General features: G+C 45.1%; 1 protein-coding gene across 1 annotated transcript in view; it reads left to right on the top strand.

Moving 5' to 3' along the window:
* Positions 1–5,364: 5,364 nt before the first annotated feature.
* LOC118085291 (transmembrane protein 263-like) overlaps positions 5,365–13,114 on the top strand; it is a 300,135-nt gene continuing 292,385 nt past the window's right edge. The window contains exons 1-2 of the mRNA XM_035115801.2: positions 5,365–5,457; positions 12,383–12,473. Coding sequence (XP_034971692.2) covers positions 5,452–5,457; positions 12,383–12,473 — 97 coding nt within the window. The 5' untranslated portion in view covers positions 5,365–5,451. The remainder of the gene's footprint in view (positions 5,458–12,382; positions 12,474–13,114) is intronic.

Here is a 13,114-nt window from a genome sequence, read left to right as displayed (position 1 = left end):
CTTTGAGCTTGCATGCATACACAGCAGCATCTCTGAACACTTGTCCTTGGAGGGGAAGGCGATTGCCCCTTGGATCCCCACTTGCTGATGAGAGGGAGCTGTCCATTGCCAACACAGCATTCTCACAATGATTCAGTTTGCTACACATAGGCAGGCAGATGAAGGCTTCCAGATAAAGGCTTCCAGGTCTACTTCTACTGAAAACAACAAAGAGTCTTGAGGCGCTCAGACAAAGAGACTGGAAGATCTATTGAAATGACTTGTTATGAGTTTTCCATTAGATTTCAGTGTGGGTTGCCTGAGGCCTTGGACCTAATAACAGACCTGGTAATTTGCCAAGAACCTCTTTCTTCGGGAGACTGGATGATTGTGATCAATTGCTGGTATTTTGATTGCCCAAGAGACCTATGAAGAGCGGGTGGGATCTCTCTCCACCATTCTCAGTTGAGGAATGTTGGGATCCAGCTATCTGATAAATTGCAGCTTGAGGCACACTCGGGGCCCAAACTACATATGAAGTTTACCATGTAATGTTATTGAATGCAAACATTTTTGTCAGCATGGGAGAGGGGCTTAATCTGGATTGGGGGCCTGTCATGACATGGGGAGGAGTAGGGGGGGCTTTAATCTTTTGCCCCCATGCCAGGATCCTTATCTGGCTCAGGACTCCTATACTAACAATTTAGGAAAGAAAAAGCTTGCATAGCATGGCCCCGAGAGGAGGACGGGGAAAACAGAGTTTTGGGGGCTCTGAAGCATCTTAAAAGCCCCTTGTAGATCTGATGTGGAAGCACCAGGTGTCAAGGTGTCCATTGGAGTGTGAGCTTCCATCTATGTTTCACCTGTATAATTGTAAATAAATGCAAATATTACAAAATGCCATAACCCTCCTTTGACCTCCTTCCCAAGGAAACTAGAACTATACAAACACCACTTCTCTGGAAATGCTTGCCACATGGAAAATGTAGGCGCACAAAACAGCCTGTTGTCAGATCCAGAAGTAATGTGAGATCAAACGAAAGCTACGGTATGTCAAGAGATGAATGTTATCACTTGATACTGCTCATGCAGGGGCTTTGTTCAATTCAACCCATTGCCTGGAACCGCCTCCCCTTCACCATTCAACAGGTTTGCTTCTTTTCTGCTTTCAGTCTTGTTTCAAGTCCTAGTAGTATGACAGCTTTTCTTCAGTGACCCTTGCCTTATTGTAGTTCTTTTCTTTCATTGTTAAGATTCCTGCCCCCAGTCTCAATGCCACATCTGTGTACATCTACTCAGAACCTAAGATAATTGTCTGAGGCCCTTCTCCATGGATCCCCACCAGGTGCCGACTAGAGAGAGGGCCTTTTCAGTGTTGCCACACTGGTTATCAAACACCTCCCTAGAGAGGCTCACCTGGTGCCCTTGTTGTGGCCTTTCTGATTTCCCCAGGCATTTGAGTCTTTAGTATTTTTAGTACTTTTTAAAATAACTGGTGTACTGTTACTCTGCTGCTAGGTTTATACTGCTCCTGGTATCATTCTGTTTAAGCTTCTATTTCCAAGCTGTTATTTCCTTGTATTTTATGTTATTATTGGGCAGTAATCATGTCCCCTTGGTGGGCTTAACTGCACCGATTGTTGCTGGATAACAGTAATTACAGATTCCCCCAACCCATGCATGCTAAGGATCCTGATTACACTTACAAAAAATTCAGTTTAAGACTGGTAGGAATTGTCTTTAAAACTCTCTAGAACTATACTAAGCATTCATTCCACTGCCCTATACTACTGCTATCTATACAGTACCATATTAAAATAAAAGCCCAAAGGGCCCAGAGTGATAACAAAAGAATCAACACCCTTATTATTATGGTAGCTATAAAGCTGTGCGGCTCAGTATAAGACCCTGCAAACAACACTCAAAAGACACAGAGAATCATATTTCTGCAGCTGCACATTATAAAACAGCTGGGCAGACAATCTCAAATAGTTAGGCAAGAACACAGCCTGGGTCACTCTTCCCAGCTGAGGGCTGGAGTGGAATTTTGAAGTTTGGTCTTGGACTGCAGCCGGGTGAGTCTGTGAAATGCAATCCTTAACCTTCTCTTTTGACTCCACTTGACTGGGAGCTAGATTGGATGCTGAAATGAATTGCTGGAGGTCCGTGAGTCACTTATTCAATTTGTGGAAACATTAGAAACTTGTCCAACCCAATGAATGGTTAGTTAACTGCTCTCATAGCACTTTGTAAACAAACATCTCCACAAAGGACTTTTCTTGTGCAACCTTCTTCCCATCTACTTTTATATAATGGTCAGTTTTCAGGGATCAGTTTAATTATCTGGCAAAGCAATTCCCGTTTCAAAGTTGTAGTCTATCATCCACATCCACTTTCATTCTCCCCCTTCCCCCGCCATCCACCCCTGGTCCTTTTGGCCATATTAAATTTGGACCAAAGTACTTGTAGTATCTACTGTTCTTGCTTAGATCCTTCAACATAGCCTTTTAAGATGTCTTTAAAATCTAAAGTAGAGATGGGATGGATCCTGGTGTGGGTTACAGAACAGGCCACTCAGCAGAGTGGGGAATTCTGTACCAGTGAGTTTAACATTCCTGTTGTCATGGACTGGCAAGACGACAGTGAGGAGGTAGAAGATCCTGGCGAGGGTTGTAGCCAGGACTGAAACACACCGGGGCAAGTAGGGGATGGAGAAGGAAGAACTCACAGGTGATGGAGAATGGTGAAGGGATGGGGAACCAAAGCAGCAGGACCCATCACCAAAGCCAGAGGGGCCCCTGTCTTCATGAACATGGTGGGCTCTGAGGTGTAGGGAGCAGCAGGCAGGGTTCTCCAGGAGGCTGAGGCAGGCTCCCTAGCTGGCCAGATGGGGCTCACTAGCTCTGGGAGGAGGTGTGTGGTTCTGGAGTAGGCTAAGAACAGGTGAGGGTTTCATGCCTCATCAAGCCCAGATGCTGCAATCAGCAGGCAAAGTATAAAAGGGAAGCAGAGCTGAACTGCTGTGTTTGCTTAACTGCCCATGTTGAGGGAACTTGCTTTGGATGCTCCTGGGCCTCTCAGGACTGTGCTTTGGGTTTGACTCTGGTCTGTATCTTGACTGCTGGACTTCAGACCTGGATACTTGGATTGACCCTGAACTGTGTTTCCTGACTTTTGGACTTTGCTTGTTAGCATATTGATTTGCTGCCAGGTAGGCCAGAGGTTCAGTGTACCTACTGTACTGAGGAGCAATTGCAAGGGGAGAAGAGAGGGAGAAGGAGCAGGCAGGTTACCAATATTTTCCCACCTGTTTGATAAATTGCACTTTCCAAAGGGGAGCTGCTCCAGCCACTTGATCATTTTGGTTACCCTTCCCTGCACCTTTCCCGGATCCACGGTATTATTAATTTACAGGTGCTGCAGTAAGACACCATACATCTGAAAGGGGTTCCAAAGTTCAACAAGTCCTTTCTGTCCGAGGTTGAGGAATCTTCTACACTTCAAGCCAGCCAATGTTACATTTTATATGAATTATTTCTTTTGGTATTGTAGCACCCACACATTAGAATAGGTAGGGGTCTTCACTATATTCTTTCTGGTGCCTGAAGAATTTTTTTTGTTTAGGCAAGCCTGCACAGACGTGTAGAATGTGGACCTATATTCTGGTTTGGGGCTTGTTGATTTTTAAAAGTTGGCTTAACAGAAAATTTGGTTGTTTTACCCTTTTAGTAAACTGCTTAAAATTTTATTACAATCCAGTATGCAAATCCTGTGAAATGAAGTAAATGGCCTTTAATGTCTTGGCAGAAAGGCAGCATATGAATGCAGAGACTAAGAAGGCTTATGTAGGATGCTCAACAGACTGCAAGAGACCTAGAAGTCTCTTTGTTGCTACACATGAAAGTTTCACAAGATCTTGGAACCAATCATGCAGGATTCCAAGGACTCAAGCCCATAAGCACATAGGTGCCCCCTCACCAACATCCATAGTAATATGGACACCTTTGGCAAGACTAGGATGTACACCCACATAGCCCCTTTAATCACACCACACTCACTGCTTCATGTTCATTGTGAACAATACTAGTTCCTATTTTGCCAGTATTGGAATAACTCTATTGACTCCCTATGGGTTTCTGATCTTGGAGAGCTGGTCTCAACTTTTAAAGTCCTACACAACTTAAGATCCAAGCATCTGTTGGGCCAGTTTTCGTGCATCAATCTGCCTGCCTACTGAGATTGTCAACCTTGTTTAACTAGATAGGCTTTTAGTCTCCTGTTCATGTTGCCTCCGCGACTCCCACTGCTCCACAAATGCTCCTCTCTTGATTTCTTCCCCTATGTAACAGCAACTCAAAACAGTCTGCGGTTGCCCTCTAGTGGCACATTGTGTGAGCTGTACTATATGTTCAGTTTTTAAAAGCTTAGTTTCAGTTTCCAAAAACAGTACAGTGGTACCTTGGTTTACGAACTTAATCCATTCCGGAAGTCCGTTCTTAAACCAAAACCATTCTTAAACCAAGGCGCGCTTTCCCTAATGAGGCCTCCCGCCACTGGTGCCCTTCCACTGTTCGGATTCCGTTCTTAGACCAAGGTAAAGTTCTCAAACCAAGACACTATTTGGTAACGAGGCATATTTCAGAGATCTACACATCACAGAAGTTCACATGAATATGTGCATCTTCCCACATTCTAAAGCTTTCTTACAGAACATTTCCTAAAATTTGAAGTTGGCATCCTTCCCTATGTGCTCAATGCTGGGTGGCAGAGCACATGCCCAGGTTGACTATTGGGACACCCTCGGGTGAGACTGGGAAAGACTCCTGCCTGAAACCCTGGACAGCCGCTACCAGTCAGTGTCCAGACCACAGATAGCCAATGCAGTGCCATAAGAGGCTGTTGGACTCCAGTTCCCATTAGCTCCAGACAGCATGACCATTGGTGAAGGATGATAGGAGTTGTAGTCCAGCAAAACCTGGAGGGTATCATGGTGGCTTCCCCTGCAACTGTCTCTGTATAAGGCAGATTCCTGATTGCAGGGGGTTGGACGACATGTCCCCTGGGGTCCCTACAGGTCTACAATTCTATGATTCCAATAGACTTATAAAGTTCATTTTAAAAAAACTCCAAGTACAGCAGCACTCCCAGCAAGTACAGCCTGCACCTGAAGTTGCTGCACACAGGGCCCTTCTTCCCTCAAAGTTGGCAACTCCCCGCATCCCCTAGGATCCACTGGGGTCCCGCTCTTGCCCACTAGGCGACCACCACCCCAGGCCCTCCTGCCGGACCCACGCGCTCATTCCTCTTCCGGCGTGGGTTGCCATAGCGCCAGTCCCCTCCTTCCCCTCTTCAGTGTTTACATCCAGAGCTGGAGTAGGAGGAGGAGCTGGAGGCTCTGTGCCGGGGGAAAGGCTCTGGCCGCTGCCGCTCCTCCTCTCGAGTAAGCCGCGGGGAGAACCAGGGAGCGCCGCCATGAAGGTGAGCGGGGCGCGCGCCTCGTCCTCCCGAAGGCGCACGGGGCGGGCTCCCTCCTCCCTGGAGCCAGGGCGGGTGGCGAAGAGGGCAGTTTGGGTGGCAAAGGGTCGGGGCGGCGGGAGGCGGCTGGTTTCCCCAAGCAAAGAGTCCCCCTCACTCCCTCCCACCACCACATAGGGAATTCCCATCCCTGTTCCAAAAACAAACCTAAGTTAACCTGTGCGTTATCCTTGGAAAGGAAGGATGCTCAGAGGTAACACACACACACACACACACACACACACACACACACACACACACACACACACACACACACACAGCTCATGGGACTCCTATCAAGGCAGGGTATACATCGGGGCACTGAGAACGACCAGATCATCTAGTCGTGGTAATATTAAAACGTACACACAATGCATTGCCCGAACTAGGAGGTTTTTAACCAGAAGTTGGCTATCTATCTGCCAGGGATTCTTTAGCTGAAATTCCTGCACTGCTGGGGGTTGGACTAGATGACCCTTAGGATCCCTTCCAAATCTACAGTTCTATGATTCTTTGAAATATTCCTGAACTCTGAGCATAGTCCAGGTTTCTTTTTGAATTCTTGTGGTAATCGATTTAACTGGTTCTCTCCCCCCCTCCTGTTCTCTGCCCCCACTGAGTGAACTGTAAGATGGTGTAAATTGAGTTTGACCCAGTTCAGTTTGACCCAGGCAGTTGCGGTTCTGTTGCGTTGAGTTAATTGATTACAACAGGAGCTAGTGTGTGAGTGATCCAGAATGCAACCGACCTAGGCTGCAAACAGGATCTTTGTGGCGCACTCATGGTACCCTCAATAGTAAAGCTGAGGACCTTGTTTCAAGGAGTTTGCAAAGGATTGCAGTTTCCATTTTCCATTGCCTTTACACCATGCATTTGTTTCCTCACTGTGCTTTTTTGATAGCAGTTACCGTATGTGAGTTCATGGGGCTGGAGTGAACTTGGCCAATGCTGCTTGCTACATATCCCATGGTGACGGCAATTTCATCCTTGGTTGAAGTACTTTGTGGTAGCCTATGCAGGGTGGTGCCATACTTTCTAAAACAGGCAGGTGTGCTCTCCAAATGCTGTTGGACCCCAACTTCCACCAGCACCCGTCAACATGACAACTGGAATTGCACAACATCTGGAGGGACTACAGATTCTCAGTCCCAGTTCTACAATCCCATAACTTTCTACTTTCTATCACTTTTCTATATTCTATATTGGAAGAGGAAATCAGCAAGGTACTTTTTACAACTATGTCCTTTTAAAAATCATTCTATCACTTCCCAGTGATCTGTACTGCAGGGAAGATCAGCAATAGCAGACTGAGGGCTAACATTTCAGGTAGACAAATCTGTCACCTGTCAGGTAACTGCTGCTCAGCTCAGCTTCCAAGTACAGTGGTACCTTGGGTTACAAACGCTTCAGGTTACAAACGCTTCAGGTTACAAACGCTTCAGGTTACAAATGCTTCAGGTTACAGACTTCGCTAACCCAGAAATAGTACCTTGGGTTAAGAACTTTGTTTCAGGATGAGAACAGAAATCGTGCTCCGGCTGCGCAGCAGCAACGGGAGGCCCCATTAGCTAAAGTGGTACCTCAGGTTAAGAACTGTTTCAGGTTAAGAACGGACCTCTGGAATGAATTAAGCTCTTAACCAGAGGTACCACTGTAAACCCCAAGTTCCTAGGAACACAATCCAGATTAGAAAAAAAAATCTACTGCTCTAGTTTTCTAGGTTGGTTCAAGGCTGACAAGAATTGGCTGGGGGTGATGGGAGTTGTAGAAGTCAGTGGCATTGTAAGTCATAGTTTAGCGCAGGGATGGGGGCTCTCTTGAGGTTGTTGGAGTACAACATTTGTAAAACATAACTAAAGCTAAAACTATAGGTGTAATTATATATGCATATATAAGATGTGATCTGTCTCAGTGGAGAAACTGACACTGGTTTCAATGGGGTGGATTGCATCCATCCAAAGAGAGGACTTTGAATTTGTGGTGACAGGGAAGTTAAGTATCCAAGCTGGGACACAGAGAACCTTCTTCCCTGACTTCTTAAGGTTGTAGGAGGGAAACTGATGTGCATGTAATAAGCTCCCACAAACTAGGAATGTTTCCACAGTGTGAATATGCAGTGTACTAGAATTGCTCTACATTACCTGAAGACTACTGCTGCATCAGGTACAGCAAACGAGGGTGATAATCATGGAGCCGATTGCTTTTTGGTGTGTGATGATGGCTAGCTGAAGTGCAGCTGTTTTCTTCTTCCCTCCACCTCCATTGCTCTTCCTGTCTCTTTACCAGCATGGAGATTTTCTAGCCTGAATATCATTGTATTCTGCAGCAAAGGGAGTAGGCATGCTATTGCAGGGGTAACATCTGATGACTAATTAGGGCTATTTTAATTTTAATTGATTAATGTTGGAGTTATATTTTTACCTTGTTTTGAGGGTTATGAAACACCAGTAATTATCACTTGTAAAATGCTTTACATGTGTCACAAAGTTATACTTTAATTAAATGTCAGTTTCATTGTTTTGCGTCACATTCTCTTTTCATTTGTCTAGTATGCAAAGAGTTCTAACTCTAGTGTTCAGATTCCCTCTGGGTTAAAACCTAGCAACAAAGTTCTCATTAGTAAACCTGGTTTTGTAAAATTTAGAACAAAACAGCCATCAAGAGATTTGTAAACTCATTTGAGTACCAAAAACAAAAGAACAAAAAAACCACCCTCTGCTAAGTGCGTAACAAATGACTTTCAGTCATCTCTGAGGAATATGAACTTGATTTTAGGCCAAGATGCAAATGTGTGTTTAGTTAGGACTCATCATTCTCAAATTGAAACTGCAGATCTTGCTTAATTAGGCATCCTTTCTGAGCAAGCTGAAAGTCCTCAATTTTGATAGAGGTATATGTTCACATATGACACATTTTTCCTTGTTCACACACCTCAAAATACCACGAACATCTGTTATGGGGATGTTTGTAACTTTCTTCCTCACTTAAAAGTACACACCTATTATGCTCCATTTCAAATAACAGACTGGGTCTTTTCATACATTTCCATCGATTCTGTGCTCATCCACATTTTCCTTTTGCCCTGTACTTTCTAGGGACAACTTCATGCTTTAAAGTGCTGTGTCCAAGCGCTTTCTTTTTGCCCCGGTGCTTTCCCCATGAAAACCCACTCTTGGAATTGGAACAAATGATAATTTGGGTTTCTGAGAATTGCCATTTGCTCTGATTCAGTGGTAAAAAGTAGATTTTTGTGGGGAAATCCACGGGGGGGGGGGGGGGAGTGCTTGGACATGGTGCTTTAAACCACAGACTGTGCCTAGATAAGCATCACAAAAGGAAGTCTGAATGAGACCTTAGTTATGCCACATCATTCACCCCACTCCCTTTTTTTGACTCTGTGACACTTGCTGCTTAATCAGAATACTTGCCCATAATTGCAAATTATGAACATATTTTTGCTTTGAAAACAAAAGTCACAAGTTTTTATGGCAATGCTTTCCCCAATATTGATGTTGGTGAGTACAAAGCAGATCACTTTGTTAATGGCCCTTGGCATGTGACTTAAGGAAAGAAAAGGCTGGGGAGATAATTTTGTCCGTTTCCCCTTCTGCTTAAGGATCATTTCTTCTGTGGCGATCACTTGTAGCTGAGTAAGATTGTCTTCCATGAACACGGTCTTAACAGTGAGTCCTTAAGTGACTGTAGAGGCCAATTCTGGATCCACATGTCCTTCCACAGTGGGGACATAGATTTATGGGCAGGAGTTGATCAGGGTGAGGGTTTTCCAAACGTGCCTTCCTCTTAACACATTTCTCCCTTTCGTCCTGAGTTTGAACATCTTCAAAGTCCATGACACCTTTGGTAAAGACTGTTCTCCAATTGGAGTGCTCACAGGCCAGTCTTTCCCAATTGTCAGTGCCTTGAGAGCATCTTGAAACCTCTTTTGTTGACCACCAGCATTACACTTTCCATTTTTAAGTTCGGAATAGAGTAATTGCTTTGGAATACGATCATCAGGTATCTGAATGACATGACCTGTCTAGCAAAGTTGATGTTGAAGAATCATTGCTTCAACACTCTTGATCTTTGTTTCTTCCAGTACACTGGCATTAGTTCGCCTGTCTTCCCAAGTGATATGTAAACATATTTTTTTTTTTGAGACACCATTGATGGAATCTTCCGAGGAGTTGGAGGTGGTATTTATAAGTGGTCCATGTTTCACAAGCAAACAGTAAAGTGGGTACTACAGTAGCTTTGTAAACAAGCATTTGGTTTCCCATCAAATGTCCTGGTCCTCAAACACTCTGCATTTCAGTTGGGAGAAACTGCACTCACAGAGCTCAGGTGATGCTGGATTTCGGCATCAATGTCAGCCCTTGTGGAAAGACAACTGCCCAGTTAGGAGAAGGGATCGATCCCAATGCCAGTGCCGCCACCACCTCCCATCCTGTTCTGCCATAGCTGCCAAGTTTTCCCTTTTCTCGCGAGGAAGCCTATTCAGCATAAGGGAAAATCCCTGTAAAAAAGGGATAACTTGGCAGCTATGCTGTTCTGCAGGTTCCCCTAGTCTTCTGGAACAGATTTTCAGGGACTGCAGGGGGTTGCACCAAGAACAAGGAAGTAGCAAAATCCTCTCCTCTCCACTTACATTAGTGAAGACATCAAAAGCTGTTACCATTAGATTGCCAACTGCAAGTAAACAATTTGAAGCAAGTTGTGTATATTTGAAGTCCTTGTTGTTCCAACCTTGTGTAAACCGGGAGTGTAAACACCAAAATTCCTGATTCAAGTATGCAATTGAAAATGGATGCAGCTGATGGTTTCACAGAATCATAAAACGGTAGAGTTGGAAGGGACCACGAGGGTCATTTCAGGTAGCTCGCTTCAGTGTGTTGATAATCATTAGGAAAATATGATGAACTCCTCTTTGTTTGCTTTGGGATTGGTTTGGAAATTACAAGCTATCTTGGTGAGCTTCGTTTGGCAGGAGGAGGAACACCTCTGCTTTGGTGAGACTCATTTGACAACAACAGGAAGAAACTGAGCCTTTAGTGTCATCAGCCCAGTATTGTGAAACGCTCTGCAAACAGAGATTCAGCAGGCACCTTTTGTGCCAACTTTTAAATGCCTTCTGGAAACTTTTCTATTCTGCCTGTGCAGACAATTAAAAATATATCCTTCCACAATTGTTAATTGATGTCTGATTTTAACTTTTTAATGTATTTTTCTATTGTATGGTTTTATGTCCTATTGTTGCAAACCGCTTTGATTTCTTTAAATGAATTGCATTCAGACACTGATCCAGAGCTTTCACAGCCTCTTCTGGTTGAGTAGAAAATCTCTTCCCTCCTCGGGGGAAGGAGATGTTGTGGGCCCACGAGGCCTTCACGTGTGTGTGTGGGGGGGAATGGTTAGCATTTCCCCCCCAGCCCATTGGTTGCTTCCCTGCCGCGGCGCACCCTTGGCGCATCCAATCCGGGTGCCTAAGGGGGGCGTGGCTCGCACATTTAAGTGAGCGCGCGGCGGGGAATCGGCCTCACTTTCCGGACCTGGCTCCTGCGTTTTTCCCACCCACCCACCCACCCTCTTCTTAGGCAGGTTTCTTCTCTGACATTGCTGCGCACTTTGAATGGTCGCCGTATGGGACCTGGTAGGATTTTTCCCACTTGGCAAATTGGCTCTGGCCTTGTGGTTTTTGCCTATCGCGTATGCAAATCGTCGCAACTTTGGTTTTTGGCGGTAGGCATTGGATTATCTCGAGAAGGTACAGGTGCGGGGGGGAGGTTGCTGCCATCACCTCCCCCAAAATGTGGAAGGGTACTCCCTTAAGGAGTCCGGGGTGTCGCCAAGTCCGAAGCCGTGGTAGGTGAGGGCCAGAGGGCACGCCCCTATTGGTGGCCCCAGGATGAGTTCCTAGTTGATGTGCATCGCAGGACTCATCCAATGGTGGTTAACCCTTCACAGACTGCCAGCAGAGCGGGCTGGAGTCGGATATAGTCGGTTAGATCCAATGCCTATGCCAATACCTCTCTACATCCGTAATCAATAAAGTTGTGGCCTTTTATGCCCATTAACCTTATGCAATGTGTCTTGTGTCTTTATTTTCTCGGGGAGGTCTCGGGGATCGCCACACAACTGTTTGTCATCAGCAATACTGGTGAAACCTTGCTTCAAAGCTCCTAATGACCACACACTCCCAATAATTTAATATAGATTGGGAAGAAGATAGACCCTACAGAATCCCATAGCACAAGTGCCAGGGACCTGAGGAACACTCACCTAAGTGCTGCTTTCTGGACACAACCCTGAAGTTATGAACAGAACCACCATAATACAGTGCCTCTGATTCCCATCCCACTAAATTGGTCCAGGAAGATGCCATGGTTAATGGTATCAAAAGCAAAATATATAGGCAATAGCCACACACTGGAGGGTTGAAACTGTGACTCACTCGCATGGTTCACTTTTCAGCCAAAGCTGAAATAGTGAATCCATATTGACAGTGGATAGTTTAAAAGTCATCTTGTCATCCTGTGCCCCAGATTTGAGGAGGAAGGCAATATATTCTCAGGTTTTTATGGGCTGTAATTATTTTTCCTAAAGAGGTGATAAGAACGAGTTTAATCGCTCTGGGAGAAAGGAAAGTTTCCAGCATTGATATCCTACTATATCTGAATCTGAAATGGTTCACATACCATTTTTTTATAGATTAGCTGTAGGTCTCCACAAATCTAGTTGCCAAGGCTGCTCTGTGGCCCCTCCTCTGGCCAAGACAACTATAAGGACGTCCTTTCACGGAGTTCTTGGATCCTCTGTAGGCTCCTCCAGACATTCTTTTAATTGCACATGTCTCTTTGTGGTTTGCAATGAAGCTTCTTCTCTCTTGCAGGGGCCTAGCTCAGAAGCACAGATGGCGGAAAGCAATGCAGAGGCAGCTGCTGAAGAACCACCTCCTTATTTGCAGGAAGAACCTCCTGAAGGTAGAGTGCTTAAACTGCCACTGTGAATTTCTTATAACTTTTCAAAGGGAAACAGGCCATAAGGTTCAAGGTCCATTCTTGCGATCCAAGGGAGTAGTATGTGATGTAGAATGCTTCATGCCATGATAGCACTGTTAATAATCCTAACTGAGTCCTTTGGTTTCTCAAATACGTATAAAACAGGATTGTAAACCAAACTCTGTTGGCATTCATTAACAATATAGTTCTAGTTTGGCCTAAGCTACTTGTTGGATGATGGCATATTCCCCCTTTCAACGAAATTGCATTATCTGTAATGTTAAACAAGTGATTCCTTTTTAATTGGATTGACTTCTCTTGGTGAAAGTGCACCACTGAGAGGTTTGGAGGGTGGCAATACAAGAACAGGCCTTTTGGATGGTGGGTCTCCATCGGTGGAAAGCTCTCCCCAGAGAGGCTCGCCTGATGCCATCATTACATGTCTTTAGGTGCCAGGCAAAAACATTCCTCTTTACCCAGGCCTATGGCCATTAAATAATCTATGCCAGGCATAGGCAAACTCCGGCCCTCCAGATGTTTGGGACTACAATTCCCACCATCCCTGAGCATTGGTCCTGTTAGCTAGGGATGATAGGAATTGTAGTCCCAAACATCTGGAGGGC

This window comes from Zootoca vivipara, chromosome 1 (assembly GCF_963506605.1).
Source record: "Zootoca vivipara chromosome 1, rZooViv1.1, whole genome shotgun sequence".
NCBI classification, from domain to species: domain Eukaryota; kingdom Metazoa; phylum Chordata; class Lepidosauria; order Squamata; family Lacertidae; genus Zootoca; species Zootoca vivipara.
The sequence above is the reverse complement of the archived record's forward strand: the minus strand, read 5'-3'. Positions and strand labels throughout refer to the sequence as shown.